This window comes from Micropterus salmoides, unplaced genomic scaffold (genome assembly GCF_014851395.1).
Source record: "Micropterus salmoides isolate LMB-PRFRI ecotype aquatic unplaced genomic scaffold, ASM1485139v1 Ms_hic_scaffold_7, whole genome shotgun sequence".
Classification (NCBI taxonomy): domain Eukaryota; kingdom Metazoa; phylum Chordata; class Actinopteri; order Centrarchiformes; family Centrarchidae; genus Micropterus; species Micropterus salmoides.
Window position 1 is genome coordinate 22,217,276 of NW_024044459.1, and position 16,117 is coordinate 22,233,392.

General features: G+C 40.3%; 1 protein-coding gene across 3 annotated transcripts in view; it reads right to left on the bottom strand.

Annotated features, from left to right (window-relative positions):
- The window catches only part of ccser1 (coiled-coil serine-rich protein 1), a 131,236-nt gene that overhangs the window by 53,263 nt on the left and 61,856 nt on the right, over window positions 1-16,117 (bottom strand). For all 3 annotated transcript variants that reach the window (XM_038702513.1, XM_038702514.1, XM_038702515.1), the window contains exons 9-10: window positions 14,039-14,116; window positions 9,918-9,998 (exon numbers count right to left, since the gene is read on the bottom strand). In XM_038702513.1, the coding sequence (XP_038558441.1) occupies window positions 9,918-9,998; window positions 14,039-14,116 (159 nt within the window). The remainder of the gene's footprint in view (window positions 1-9,917; window positions 9,999-14,038; window positions 14,117-16,117) is intronic.

The window sequence follows — 16,117 nt, forward strand, 5'->3', positions numbered from 1 at the left end:
AGCTTCACCTTTTCCTTGTGTGCCTTTGTTTGTTTATTAATTGCAACATTAATTAGTTTGTTGTGCCTGCTTCTTAATCACTTAAAACTTAAAAGTCCCACCCTCTCAAACATTATTTAAGATTATTAAGGGGACTTGCTCCTTTAAAATAATAATCCTTTTTAATAACAATAAGTATCATAACTAATTGAGCTTACTTGTTTGGCCAACATGAACGGCTATTCCATAGTATTATACAGTACATACTCTCATAAGAATTATCTCGCTGAGCGAATAATTCCTTAAGTGGGTTATGTACAATAATTACCCATAATTCCCTCTTCAAATCATACCATTTGAGTTCACTAATTCCTACAATGGGAACAAGTGAAAGCATGAGCATACCACTCTTCCTTTGAAATAAAAACTGGGCATTAATCTGTACACAAACACAGAATAAAAGTTATTGTCAAAAGTAGTAGCCCTTAAGGAGAGGAGAGGAGAGGAGAGGAGAGGAGAGGAGAGGGTTAACCAGAGTTGGTGAGAAATTGAAGAAGAGGACGAGCAGTGACAGGGAGAGGCAAGGCAGGGTGAAAGAGTAACAGTAATAAAAGAGATGAGGGAGAAGAGGGAATGTGAACAGAGAGGTATACAGGTGAAAGGCCAACCATAAAGATGAGAATGTCAGAAAGGCGGAGTGAAAGGATATCAAGGAATGGATGAGAAGCATGCAAAAGAGATGATGTGAAGAAAGGGGAGAAAGACACGAAAAGAAATAAAAAGTAAATGTTTGAGAAGAAGGACATGCAGCCTAAAAGTAAGAAGGATGACAGGGGAAATGAAGATAGAGGACAGAGGGGACAAGGTGGGAAGGGGCAGGGACAGAGGAAGGGGAAGCAATATGAAGATGGAGAGCGATCAGAGCAAGGAAAATGGATGAATATGTTCAGGGAGAAAGAAAGGAAAATGAAGGGTATTTTTTATGGTGGGGCACAAAAGAGGAAGAAAAGAGGGATTAAGGAAATCATAAAATTTAGAGAAGAAAGGGAAGAAAGACAGAAGCACAAAAAGACTGATGGACATAAAAAGAAGAATGTATAAAACTCTAAGTAGGGCACAAAACTACCTCTCTCGTGCTCAGCCCCTATCTCCTCCTCTTTCTCTCCATCTTTCTTTCTTCTTTCTATCCTTAGCAGCACCATTACTCAGTACGGCAGAACAAAATGATCTAGTTTACAGGAATAGGAGTTGGAGACCTACATAGTCACAATCAGCACTGGACTCTCCATCCTCCTCCTTAATTTGGCACAAACGTGGAGAGCACTGATGACGCTGGTTTATCTGATCTATGTCATCATACACATTGATTCTGGGTTCCCCAGCCCCAGGAAGATACGTAAAGACCCACCAGTGGCGTTCAGTAGGAGTGCTCTCTCAACAGGGGGCTTTGCTGAACATGATCTGTGTCACCACCACACAGCAATAATAGGTGGACCTAAGTTAAAGGCGAGCTGGACCAAAGCCTTCTTTCTCTGGATCAATAACCCAAACATCCCCAGAACAAAGGCAGTGAAAAGGAATCGATGGCTGTACTGCTTTAGTTTGTACAAGTGTTGGGACAATCATTGTTAACACAGCAGAAAGGTGTTAAGAGTTAGCAAGTGACAATGCTGCTGCTCAATGGCAACGCTCTCAAGGAGTTAGCTGTTAATTTATAAGGAGCATTCATGAAGATGTAGCAGAGCTAAACTCAAACTATCTAGTCTAGTCTGCATTGTAGAGTTTATCCACCTTTAAAGCCAGAAAAGAATCTTACTGACCTCAGTTCATATATCACAGTACTATCAATGCGATATACACTAATGGTTACAACATACATGTTTTTTTTAAAACATCTTTTGTTGAAAGACCCACCAGTGGCGTTCAGTAGGAGTGCTCTCTCAACGGGGGGCCTTGCTGAACGTGATCTGTGTCACCACCACAAAGCAATAATAGGTGGTCCTAAGTTAAAGGCGAGCTGGACCAAAGCCTTCTTTCTTTCTCTGGATCAATAACCCCGGACAAAAACATCCCAAGAACAAGAGAAAAGGAATCGATGGATGTCCTGCTTTACTTTGTACAAGTGTTTGGACAATCAGTGTTCACAGCAGAACCTTTAAACTGTAAGGAAGCCTCTATGTGATTGTTTTCTTTATAAAGTTGGTTCTTTCTCTACACAACTTTAAAGGATTGTCCCCCACAGCTAGGTGGTGTCAGCAGAGTAAACATGTATTTTGAGGATTTACATCTCAACCTCATGCTTTTTGTAGGGTCACACGGAGACATATCTTATTACCCATTTCCTACTTTTGTTGCCTTGTTTTGGCATTAGCTGTCAGTTCTTTTAAGCTTTCTAACATATCTACTTACATCTAATTATCTATCTGCCACAGTTGTGTAGCAGTCTCAAAATAGTAAATCCGCTATTTAGAAAGGACTGGTTGCAAAACCAATTATGTTAATTAGCTTTTGCATCACAAATATCTAATTTATTATTTTCCTTTAAACAATTGTTGAATTAATTGTCAAAATCAAAAGTAACAATCAATATCTGGTGTGGCCCTGTGGTCCTGTGCACGTGGTGTACATGTGGTCTTACACTACGAGGACGATCAACTGTCCTTCCTGTCTCCCTGTAGTGCTCTCTCAGGCATCTCACATTGCAGACATTGCAATTTATTGTCCTGGCAACACTGGCAGTCCTAATACCTTGTTGCAGCTGTCACAGGTTTGGGTTGGTGGGGTGTGTTTTTTATTTGTTTTCTGTGTTCTTTCCTTGTCCTCGTGTTTGCTCTTCTCTGTAGTGTGTGTCATTTGTTTATTTGTCAGGTTTCCTCAGAGTTATGAGTTCATTAGTGTTTCTACTCTTGTTTTATCTTGTTCCATCTCCATGTCTGCATTTTGGGTCCAAAACCTCCGTTTCCAGCGTTCAGCTGCCTGGCTGAACACTGGACATGCCTAAGGCACATTCACGCAGATGAGCAGGGACCCTTCATTTCATTTCATTTATTTGTTTATTTGACAGGGACAGTGCTCATTAATTAACAGTAAAACAACTGTAAATGAGCGAGAGTTAGCTCAACAGGCTAATTTTCATCTGTTGTCCCTGGCCAGTTATTATGAAGGCAACCTAAAATGAAGATTTAAAAGGACATAAAATGACTTATTACAGTCCACAAGTAATAACAATATATACAAAATAGTAATAAGACAGTTACAACACACAATAATAAGTAACAAACAACATATCAGCACACAACATAGGAAAAACATAACGAGAGATTAAAAAGACTGACAAAAGACTGCAAACAAGCAACAAATCTCAGTAGGCAGTCAGTAGTCTAATGTGCACATATCTGATTATCAATTAGCCAGTTCTTAAACTGACCAGTAAAAGAACGATAAGTATTTGCTTCTCTTATCAGCATTGGCAATAGATTCCATTGTTTAGATGCTGTTACAGAGAACGCTGACTGACTAAAAGCACTTTTTCGAATGGGAATGATACAATCCCCTCTTGTGATACCTCTGGTGACATGAGTGCCGGCTCTCTGTATAACAAATCTCTTCAGTGGAGGTGGGGCAGTGCTATGCAATATCTTATAAACTAGACAAAGGTTACTATAAGTGATCAAGTTTTCCCAACTCAGAAGTCTATGTCTATTTAAGATTTGACAGGTGTGAAAACTATTAGGTTTCTGAACTAAAACTTTGATAGTATGTTTATAAAGACTTTCGAGTGACTTCATTGTGGATTTGTTAGCCTGTGCCCAGCTTGACGTCACTCTACAGCAGAACAGCTGCTGTAGAGTGACGTCAGAGTCACATCAATTCCAAGTTGAGTGTCCAGACTCAGGTCGCATTTACTGAAAAAGGGGTGTTTCTTTTTTTGTAAAAATGTCACTCCATACCTCAGTATACTTCTTTTGAGATGGAGAGACAAGAATCAAAGAGACAGAAGGAAGAATCTACATGATCTACTTAAATGTTTCTCAATTCAAATGTAATAGCCCATAAACAGATAATAAACCATAAAATATCCCTCAGCTTCCCTCATTCTTTTCAGAAGCTACTAGGGAGAAAGGGGACTGAAGGGAGGGGTGGGTGTGAAGCCAGGAGAAAAAGACAAATCTATGGAGAAAAGAAAAAGACAGAGAATAAAGTGAGAAAGACAGAGCGGGAGAGGGAACGAGTGAGCTAACCATCAGGAGCTTTTGATGCCCCCCATAAAATGTTCCTTTTAAGAATGCCCATGAAATTAGCTTTCTGAAAGAAAGCAATCTCAATCGATTCAATCCCTTCTAAAAATCTTTCAAACAGCTACCATACCTCCAGCTCTTAAGAGTCTCTGCGGTACATAAAATAGCTTCTCGCCTTTTCTCTCTAACGCCCCCCCATCTTACTCTTTCTCAGTTTTCCTTTCACCTTACCTGCCATCTCCACATTGGCACACTGACAGAAAGGGGAGACATCTTAAAGTACAGAATTGAAAAATGGGGGTCAGTCCACACTTTCCAATTTGCGTTTGGCTCTCTCGCTACGCTGCCACTTGTCAGCTTGAGGTGGATACCTCGGTCTTCTTTAGCAGCACTCTTTATGAGGTCCCAGAATATCATATGTAGCAGGGATGGGCATTTCAAGCAAAAGTACTATTCAATAGTCGCTGGGCACTATTTGACCATTCTTCATCCCAACTTACAGCGCTGTAGCCAAACTGAATGTGCCACACACACGTTTAACTGATGCCTGGTAGTGACTAGGTTTGGGTAATATTTGTTGTGTCCGAAATCACCCAATACTCACTATACAGTGGACTATACTGTACTATATTGCGAACTAGGGCTGAACAATTAATTGTTTTCAAATGGAAATTGTGATTTGAAAGAAACCAATTACCTAATTATGAAGACGGTGTCTTCTACATACAACTCCCTACATAGGGAGTAGTGAATGAGTGGTGATTTTGGACACAGCCAGACTGACCGTAGCTGTGGGGAGCAAATGACCAGATATGGAATACCGGCTCCCTGTAACTCTGTGTGTCGCCCACAGAGCCGTTAGTAGAAAAAGCTGTTGAAAACAGAGTTTTCAGAACAGAAGAAAATCTGAGGTTTTGGCTCACAGGGATTTCTTTTAAATACTTTTACCTCATTATTTGAAGCTTTGGCCATGTTTAACATGAACATCTGGCATTGTAAAATTGTAGATAAGTATATAGATAAAATATGGAAAAGTTTTAATATTTTATATTTATACTTAGATATATTTGTCAACTTTCTATTATTATTCCTATTCCCTTTTGCCTTGATGTGCAATGTGTATATTTTTGCAACTGTGACACAAGAGTTTCCCCTCAGCGATCAATAAAGTATTTCTGATTCTGAAAACCCTCTCAGATGGTGTAGATGAGGCCTGTATGCATTTAAAAGTGCAGACAATATGGGGAGGAAGTCCTGTTGCAAGATTTGCAATCAATGTTACATTAGCCCACTAACCTGCAAAAAGGCTGCTGTCTTCGTTGTGAAAATCGATTGTCTCCACATTGCTAGGAGTTGGAGTCGGACTAGGGTTGGTCTCAATGCAAATCCCTCTGCTTTTAAATTTATTCTGTGTGTCGAAGCATGTTTCATAAGGTTTGACATGTTCCCCCCTTTACACAAAATTGTTTCACAACATTTGTTGACATCTGATAGATTGAGAGGCAGTATTTTCAATATGCTACATATTAAATAGGTTTAACTGAAGAGAAATCAAGAATAGACATTACTGTAGGAAGAATGGAGAATATAGGCATGTGATAAATGCAAAATGGTCCTTTCTTAATGATGGCTTTGAGAACACAGGCAATTTCCATTCACTAACTACAGCTGTGAAAACTACATGAGCATCTCAGCTGTCACTTAATCTAAACTCTAAAAATTAAAACAAACAATCATTTGAGAGCACAATATGAACTGTCAGTGACAAGGGTTATCATGCACTCCAAATTTCTGGACCATCACAAGGTAGCCCTCTTAAAGTAGAATGAAAGTGGAACTTTGAGGCAAGTTGGCTTAAAGTTGTATTTCTGTGGGACAAAGTGCGGGGGCCACGAGCTGTTCCTGGGACAGAGTGTCCGACGGTGGGTAAACCAGGGCAGGAGAATCCCTGATGGATTCCTGGAGCCCTGGAAACCTGGGTGAGGAGGAGAATAGAGGAACTTCTGAAAGCCAACTGCACTTTCAGGGATCAGCGAACAAAAGCAGGTGGAAGAGAAGGAGGAGGACAACGGAGTAAGGAAAAGTAAGAGGACGTTCCAGAAAAGGAGAGTGAGGTAGAGGGAGAGAGGATTAGGGAGATGGCCGACCTCTCTGCAGTGGCAGAAGCAGTAGAAATAGCTGCCCCACTTGTAGACATACTTTCTGTTGCTAGTCCTCGATGCACTGGGGTAGCTAACCTATATAGGCCTGCTCCACACCGCAGCTTCTCCCACACACTCACAAACACACACTCAGTCTCTCTCTCTCTCTCTCTCTCTCTCTCTCTCTTATACACTCAGGCACGCACACATGGGAGGGGAGGGGGGGAGGCTAAAATCAGGCTGGACATGCTGTAGCTACTGCTGAGTTAAATCACATGTGCTGCTAGGCTAGCTTGCTAGCGGGCAGCCAGCTGCTCCTCTAATTAAGAGCCCATCTACCTGAGCATATGGAGGACTCTATAGCTAGGTACTGGTTTTATAATAGCAACGCCATACGGTTGAGTACTGGCCAGACTTATAGACTATAGTTGGACGCAGTGTATTATGAAGATAAGGTTACTGTGGTCCTGACACATTAAAGGAGTTTGGGAATGCTATAATACCTCCAACACTCTGAGGCAGTGATATTCAGTAGATATTTGAGTATAGCCCTACTCCTTTTTAAGACCAATACTGTATTTCTGCTATGCTAATATCATGCTGTTTTCCACCTGCAGAGCAGATGAGACACTTAGTGGCGCTCCTTGAATTCAAATGATTACCTGCCAATTAATCAAGCCCCTTCACCTCAGAGAGGTGATATAATTGAGTGCATTTTCAAATATTAAATCTCTCCTTATATATAAACTGTTCTGTGGGAGCAAAGACAGAGCATCTTTATCACTACCCTCCTGGTGAGGCAAATCAAGGTGAGTGTCTGAAATTTGTTTTAATTAATCAAAGTAATTGAAACCAATCAGAATGTCAGGAACCGAGGGTATCAAAAATCTTCTTTAAATCTGTAACCTCTCAATTTACAGTCCATTTTTTCTCTGGTCTTTTAGTCCAGACAAGCATGTCTGGACAAACATTTACTTGTAACTAAGCAAAGTATTTCAACTAAAATTGCTCTGTTAGTGGCTTCACAATACTAATGTGTAAATTATGCCATGTGAGACATAAAAACACACAAACAACACATTATTGAGCAAATTATAATGTCTGAGGCACAAATGCAACCTATTTGACTGAAGTTACTTTGACACTTTCAGCAGCATTTTTATCGACTTTGCTGTCCATGGCCAGGACTAATGGCTGCTTCACAAAACAAATACACACACTTGCACAGGCAGCCACAAACACATGGGCACGCATACAAATTTGCACGCTAACGCTTAATGCACACACAACCCCACACCTTTGCTTGATTTAGCCTCAAGTAAGAACAAACACACAATTAAGTGAGGCCATTGCAGGCTTATGAGAAATGCATTAGTCAGTTATGGCAAACGAAGCACAGCGCAGACATATCTAAGGGTAAGTGTGTGTGCGCATGCGCGCGTGTGTGTACGTGTGCAAGCTGGAGAAAGTGAGGGATCCTTAGAACGATAGAAGAAGAATGATGATAGCTACGATAAAATCATAGGATTCAGGGCTGTGACTTGTTGAGGTAGAGTAAGCCTGCACTTGTTTTGGAGACTCGCCATGCACCTCCCACTTAAATTAGGGGCAGTGTCACTAGCAATCCAGCACTCCACTGCAATCAAGATTCACTGACTTTTTTTGTCGACTACAGCCCGTCTGTGTGGACCAGGTCAAGAGTACACTATCCAAAGTGCAGTTAGATCCGTGCTATTTTTTAAGATTTTAGTTGGTGGACACACCACTTACTCAAAACTTTCTAAAATCACACAAACCTCTATCACAATATCTATGTTACTCTTGTCTATTTCACTTTTGTTTTACAATCTCTATACAACAATTTCAGCAAAGTAAAGATTAACATCCGTTTCTTACCGACAACTTTCATCCACAATAGCTTGAACTGTAAGGGCCCATACCTTTAGCTGATTGACTCCCTTTATTGCCATTTGAGGCCTCAATCAGATTTTGTTCCACCACCACCAGGATGACCAAAAACCATCCAAATGGTCTGTTATATTTCGATATTCTACACAGGCTGCAAGATTAAAAAGAGTAAAAATCATGACAGGTTATGGAAGCAATTAAACTGTCAAGATGAACTGGACAAGCAAAGTTCATTCAGCTCTCAAAATCTGAAGACAATGAAAGCCTCTTTTTTCTTTCTTAGTCACACTCAGGACCATTGATCATCTCATGTGTCTGGTAAATGTAGCACTTGAAGCTTCGCACTTTTAGTGGCAATAGACCTGAGGCTGCAATGAACAACATAATGTTATGCTAACTCTGTTAGTTTATTTTACAGTTATAGTATATGACCCTCCTTGGGATTCTCTACTTCAGTGTGAAACTGTCATCACATTATACTAGGGGGAGAGCACTTTTTTTTAACCCTTCAGGCACAGAATACAAAAAGTGCAGCAGTTTGACCTCTGCACTTGGAGCACTTGACTGCTCTATAAAATCTAAGCCGAAACTAGCATTCTCAGTCTCTCCCTCTGTCAATATCGCTCTATGACTGGTAGAACTTCAATAATCATCATCATAAGAAGAACGAAACAATTTTACAAGTGACTAACTTTGTACTATTATATTGCCGAACCATTGTAGGTAGAGATACACTGCCGCTGATGTAGAAATTCACATCAGGTGGAAATCCTCATGTTACACATTTTAGTGCTATAAAGCAAATTACATTATTTGTCGAAATCTCTGAATCCTAGTAAAATAATATAAAGTAAGTGCTCAACAAAGGGAAAGTTTTATTTCTGTGCAAATAATGCATTCATTTTGTACTTGTGTTAGCATGGGTATTGTGATTGTGCACCCACTCACACAATGACACAGCTTTTCCCCTTTAACAATGTTTCTTGCCAACTTTACACACAGAAGGATTAAAGGTATAAAGAACTTTCTGAGGAGAAGAGGGGATGAAAAAAAGTGTTTTAGAAGCGAGCAGCGAGAAACAAAGAAACAGACCCCAAACTCTGCTCCTGTTTCCGTTACAGCCAGCCATTTTTAGACAGTCATCCATTAAATCAGCTGCGTTCCCATACTGTCATCCCCCTTGTGAAGCCAAAGAGGCCATGTCAACTGAGGGCGTTAGGCAGACAGGCCTGTAGGAAGCAGCACAGCACCCTCTCTCAGTGCTGTGGGAATTGGAGGGAGGAGGGAAAGGAGTGGACTATGATATGAATGTCACTGCAGTACAACATCTTTAAAAAGAGTAAGATGGATTAGAGCTTCAGCTCAATGTGAAAAGATGCTCTTAAAGAGGTGGGAAACAAAAGAAGGAAGGATGGAGGGATAGCGGCTGGAGATCAGCATAAAATGCACTGCTACAGATGGGACAACAAAGTAAGAGAATAGAGAAGGAATAATTGTTATAACTGAGGTTGATTTAGTAATCTTACATAGATTTGAGCGGTCTTACATAAAGCATATTTTCATTGCTAGAAATGTAGTGCACAGTGCATTGTTTGTGTCTAACAGAGCGAAAGAGAGAGGGTGTGTGTGGTCTGTGAGTACAGCAGCTCACCTCTGGCCCCATGTGTTCTGTCTGTGTTGTGCGGTCAGTCATTTGGCAGTCTTTCATCTTCAGGGCAGCTTTGGCACTCTCCTGCATACAAAACAAACACACCATCGGCCGTGTCCAAAAATCTCACAAATAAAGAACATCAAATACAAATAAACCAGAACAGCTAAATGCTCTCCCAGCAGACCTATGCCTTGCCTCCACTCACAACGCTTAATACAGTTGGCTTTTATGCCGAGCTTGCTATTAAAAAAATAAAATTTAAAACTCTAAACAACCTCAACAAACCCAAATCCTTTTCTCCCCTCTGGCTGCCTCTCCTGGAAATCCAAGAGGTCATAAAACTGGGCTGAATTGCAGGAGAACTTTTCTACAGCCAAATATTGGAGCAGGGACCCTCCTCAAAGTGCACCAGTAGAGAAGAATTCATAAAAAGTGACAGCTAGTGTTGGCCAGCCCGCAAGAAAGGTCCTTCTAGGAGATAATTAATAGGTTTCCTCTGGCAGATTTACAGACGGAGGTGTAGAGAGAAAAGTGTTGGCCATGCCCATCAAAATACAGCACTTTTACCTTGACCAGAATCCTGCCGACTCCTGTGTTACCTCTACGTGATTATTTTGAAAAGAACCGGTTGCAAGTCCGCTGAATGAGAAGAACCCAGCACTATTTCCACCGGGAATGTTTTATGACGGTGTCACCAATCATTCTGACATGCTCGCCCTACAGTGCTCATGGGCAGGGGGAGGAGAACGGGGTTGAAAGTTGCAGTGGCTATGAAATATTGAGAAATTCATTAACTGTGATTAAAATTAATCACGCAAATTAGGACCAGGTGTAACGATGGGTTGATGGTAAGGAAAAAAAGTAAATTGATGATATAGCTCTAAACCAAATATATACTGTCCTGATCAAATCCAGCAGAAGCCAGCTGACAGACTGAGTTAAAAATCTGTTTTCATTAGTCATGCCCATGCCTACATGAAAAGCAAGGGAGGCTTTCTGCAGCTAAATGTTGCAGCTGGAGCAAAGCCCTTCAACAAAATGCACCAGCAGGGAGAGGAGAAAACTCATAAAAAGTGACAGCTAGTGATGGCCAGCCAGCTAGCAGGTCCTTCTAGGAGATAATTAATAGGTTTTTCACTGGCAGATTTACAGATGGAGGCAGAGCGAGGAGAGCGTTGACTATGAGCTGCCCTTTCCTTCAAAATGCTGCACTTTAACTTAGCTGCAGCAGGTATCCCGTATAGACTGTCACACATAGACACATATACACCCTCATAAATGTTCCCAACATGGCTCCACAAATGCACAACTTCATACATTTGAAGCAATGACAGAATGGCCTTTGTTCCGAGGGCTTACAGTTCAGATAAAAATAATATTGCTAATATTGGACAAATTATCAATATACACACACAAAGAGATATATGCAGTCTTCTGCTCATAAAAACACACAAGCAGTTTATGTCTAGGAATCAAATCCATCTGGTGGCAGGAGCCAGAACAACTCTGTCAAAGAGAAGTACCAAACAGATGAATAAGCGCACACACACACACACACTCTCAAGGCTGATCAGCATCTGTGTGTGTTTGTGCACACACAAGCAAACGCACAGCCTAAAGAGTGATTGATGGATCCATGTGTGATGTGGGGGAAAATATTTGGCAGCTTCGCCATGTCACCATATGGGAGAAAGAAGAGAGAAAAAAAGAAAGAAAAGATGTCGGGGTAAAGAAGAAAGAAAATAAGAGGCAAATAGAATCAAAGTGAGGGACACAAAGTCAATAGAAGAGGGTGATCAAACTGTATCCAGACTTGGAGACTTAAAGGATAAATCAGGTGATATTCCAGATAGACCAAAACCCAGTTTCACGCAACAGTCAGTGAATGTGTGTGCTTACCAGAGGAAATTGACAGTCCTTGGGTCAGACTGATCAAGAAATATTAATAACACTGCTATAGTTCCATTTGTGTTTTTAATCAGTCATTTGGTGCAAAAGCCATAAACATATCAAAGTGACGTTTGGGTGAAATTTATTCTGGTTAATAAGTCTTATTTTGATAACTCTTTATCACAGCTAAAAATACAAGATCTAGCAGCCTCCAGACAAATCAGTCAACCTGTGCCACTGTGAAATATGATCATCTTAAAAAAACTTTCACATTTCTTCTACAATTTCTAATTGTTTCTAAAAGTTTCTTTCTGACATGTTTTATTTACTTCCATTTCTTTGTGAAATAAAATGACAATTAAATGTAAAATTCATTATGGTTTATGATGTGCTGCATGTATTTTTTTTAAAATATAGAACTAACTACAATAACTGATTTATTGTAATTAAAAAGGTGTTTTACACAGTGTGAGTATGTTACATCTACTGTAGACATGAATTTGTGCAAGAGAAAAGCTCCAAGTCTGAACGGTGGGTCTTGTGGAAACTGTACTTGCGCATGTAGCCGAGCTGTCTGAGTGGCCATTTAAGTCCTTAGGTAAGTCTGAGATCTGAATACAAATGTGCTCAATCTTGGTATTAACTCCTCATTACGTGCCCACAGTGTTGAATATAGCCCACATAGTGAGGAGATGGTTGCAGCTGACAGGAAAGGAGAGAGAGTCATCACAGTCAAACAAGGAAAGAGGAAGAGGAAGAAAAATGAGATGCGGGTGCCAGAAAGTGATCAAACAAACAGATGCCAAATGAGACTCAAGTCAGTGGGCTGGACTGGCATCTCTCACAACGGCGCCATTACGCTGGCACATTATGCTGCTAAGGCCCAGCATAATGTCTGCATTACATTGCTTTGATAGAACAGGTGACAAATTACAGACATGTAGATGACAAACGATGAAAGATGTTGCCATATGGAGAATTCTGCAGATGATTCAACAATCCAGCTTCCAAAAGAATGGAAAAAACATGATATATTTTGCATTTAAATCCCTATTTCTTATGAGTTTAATTTATTATTCTATTCATCCAAACATGGAAATGACTTCCTGGTCCCCATCTTTGTCTACAGGGGCAAATTTGTGAAAACATCACACTTGCCTCTTGGCTAGACTGGAGTCCCAATAATTCTGCTATTACATTAAGTTGGCGGGAACAAGCAGTTTACATTAACAAAGATGGAAAAGATGGGCTTCCTGGTGCCACGCCATGTGATATTGATGGTGTGACTGTGAGCCAACTATGAAACCATTCTCACATTAATTTCCTCTCTCTTTCAGTGGTTGGTCTTTCCTGTCACTCTGCCCTCTGCTGTGCATAGTCTCACACAGCAGAACATCATGAGAGAAAAGTAAATTGACAAATTCATTAACAGAAGTAAAACTTTCCAGTACTTTGAAATGTTTTTTTAACCTTTCTAAAAAAGAAGGATTTTTTTTCGTGCTTAAAAGGGAATGACAAAAAATGTGCTTCAAAGGCAAGTAGTCTTTAATCTATACCCATAAAACAAATAATTTAAAAACATTCGAGCTATTTTAATTATTAATTTTAAAGTTTAGAAAAACAGAGACCAAGAGAAAGAAACTGTGACAGAGATAAAATTAGACGAGCAAACCCTCCTTTTCTCAATGTCTGAGACTATGCTTCTCTTATCACTATTTTTGGAAAAACATTTAGATTTACTGGATTTGTTTATATTTCCAATATCTGCACTAATCCTGTATACATATCACTGAATGAGCATCATCAGAACAGTCAATATCCTGTCTGGTAATGCATAATCTAGTCCCATTTATTGTGTTAAGAAGTCAAATGGAGCTGTTTTTGAAAATTTGTATAAAAAAATTATTTGAAAAATCTGGTTTATATTGGTTTGTATTTATTTACAGAACTGTTTATTCTATCATCTCATGCAAGATGCTGAACACTTAATAACATTATAATATTTTGAGTGTCCAGTGATTACTGTATAAACCTACTATAGCTAAAAGTAATTTTGAAACTCCAAACACTATACCTGGATTTGGCGGTTTAAAAAGAATCGAAAAGATTCTGCAGAAAATGGTGCAAAGAGAAAGTCAAGACATCAAGAAAAATGCTGAACATTGTTTTATATTGCATTCACATTTAAACACAAACCTTCATATTATTCTGTATATTTGCTGAAATCTTACCAGTTCACTCTGGAGTCTGAGAATCACGTCGTCTTTTTCTCTCAGTTGTTGCAGCAGGGCCTCCTCTCTGCCAGGATCCTAAACACAAGACACCACATTACATATTACTCAGACAGCAAGTGATTTATCCAAGGCACCATATTCCCGCAAAAGCAATACACAGAGCCTAAGAGGATGACAACATACAAATACATATGTTTGTGTGTGTGTGTGAGAGAGAGATTCTCTGGCTGTTTCCATAAATGTTTACGTGTGTTCGCAAGTGTTTTATGAGCATTTATGAGCGTGTTTGTTGCTGGTCTTGTGTGTACGTGTAATAAGGTTGTCATGTGGTGGATGCTGCAGGACTGTGATCTCCTCTACTCTGTACGTCTCTGTGATAAACTTGGTGTGTCCTATGGCGGCGCGGCACTCCCCCCCCCCCCCCCCCCCGAACACACACCACTTTAATATGACCTTGTGTTGTCGGGGGACATTACTGTGGGGAAGATGGAGAGGAGCAACAGAGACAGAAGAGGGAGGAGAATAATAATACTCATAAAAATAACTCTTGTGGCACCTTTCTAAAGAATAGTTACAAAGTGCTTCACGGCAAACAAAAAAAGAGGTGATTATTCTAAAAATGGCTTGCATTAAAATGTGTTTGATATTTATAATATATTCATGTTCATGACTATTCTTGTTGCCCAAATTCAGTTCCTCAAGTAAAATTATCTGAAATGACATGTGTTTAAAAGTTACTAAAGTCCAGACTCTGGACTGTCAAACAGCCAAAAGGGAGCTACCAGAGGTTTCAGGCTACAAAAACTGGCAGATAGGGAGCTTGAAAATAAGAAATCGAGCTGAGGTCCAGATGGAGGAGTTTCCATTAAAATATTAAACTTAATTCTAAAATGGACAGGCAGCTAAAATGTGGACAGAGTGACACAGTGAGAAGGAGAGATGAAAAGAGGGAAAAAAGAAGAAAGAAATTAAGAGAGTAAGAGAGAGAGGGAGAGATAAGATGGAGAGAACAAATTGACAGACAGACAGACAGACAGACAGACGGTCATTACCTCTTCAAGGACATTATAGCAGGAGAGAAAAGAGGGGCAAGATAACAGGAGAATATGAGGGGGGGACGTGAGGAAAGGGGGACAGTGATAGAAAGAAGGAGAGGACAGAGAGGGCCTGAGGCTGAGCATGATGGTCTGAGACCATGGGGAGCCATCTAGCTAAAGGACAGACAGAGAGTCAGAGGGACACCACAGGGAACTATATAGATACAACACCGTCCTTTAAACGACCTCTCTGATGCAAACACAGACAGCTAGCCGGACCACGTTTCCTCAAGTCACATAAATATTCAGAAATGTAAAAATGGAACTTGTACACGAGTGAGTTATATCGTGATTGTTATGATGAACTTAAATAGCTAGAAGTAAAAAATAAATAAATAAAGAAGAATATGAAATCATAGCTGCATGACAAAAAAAACTTGAGTGTGGAGGGTTTGGTTCAGGTGGGGGCAATGTGTCGTACAACCATGTCCAAAGGCAAAAGTGTTTATACCTGTTCTGAAAGGCCACACTTGAATACTGTGTGAACTGTCTATATTGTTGATATCTGTGAAGGTTCTCAGTCATCCAGGTCATAGTTATCCAAGGAAGGATAAAATCAAGGGCAACTGGACTTGGTTGAAGATACTTGAAGACGTTTCGTCCCTCATTCATCATCAACTGAGGAAGTCTCTCGGATGAGGGACAAAACGTCTTCAGGTGTCTTCAACTACATCCCGTTGCCCTTGATTTTAACCTTCCTTGGATATTGTTGTGGTACTGCAGTATCTCCCCACTACCTTGTAGTCCTCCTCACCATTCTTCGTCAGATCGTCACTTAACCACACATGGTACATGCGTCAAGGCCTACCATCAACTCAAGTAAGATTCTTTGTGCTTTCTGTGTGCTCCCTGGATTAACCTGTATTTCTCTGTGCTCAGGATCACTCTTCCTCTGGAGACTATGCTGAACGCCACGCTCCGCTCTGCTCAGCTCACACCCTGCCTGGACAAACCACCCCTCTGTGCTTGCCACTCTGCC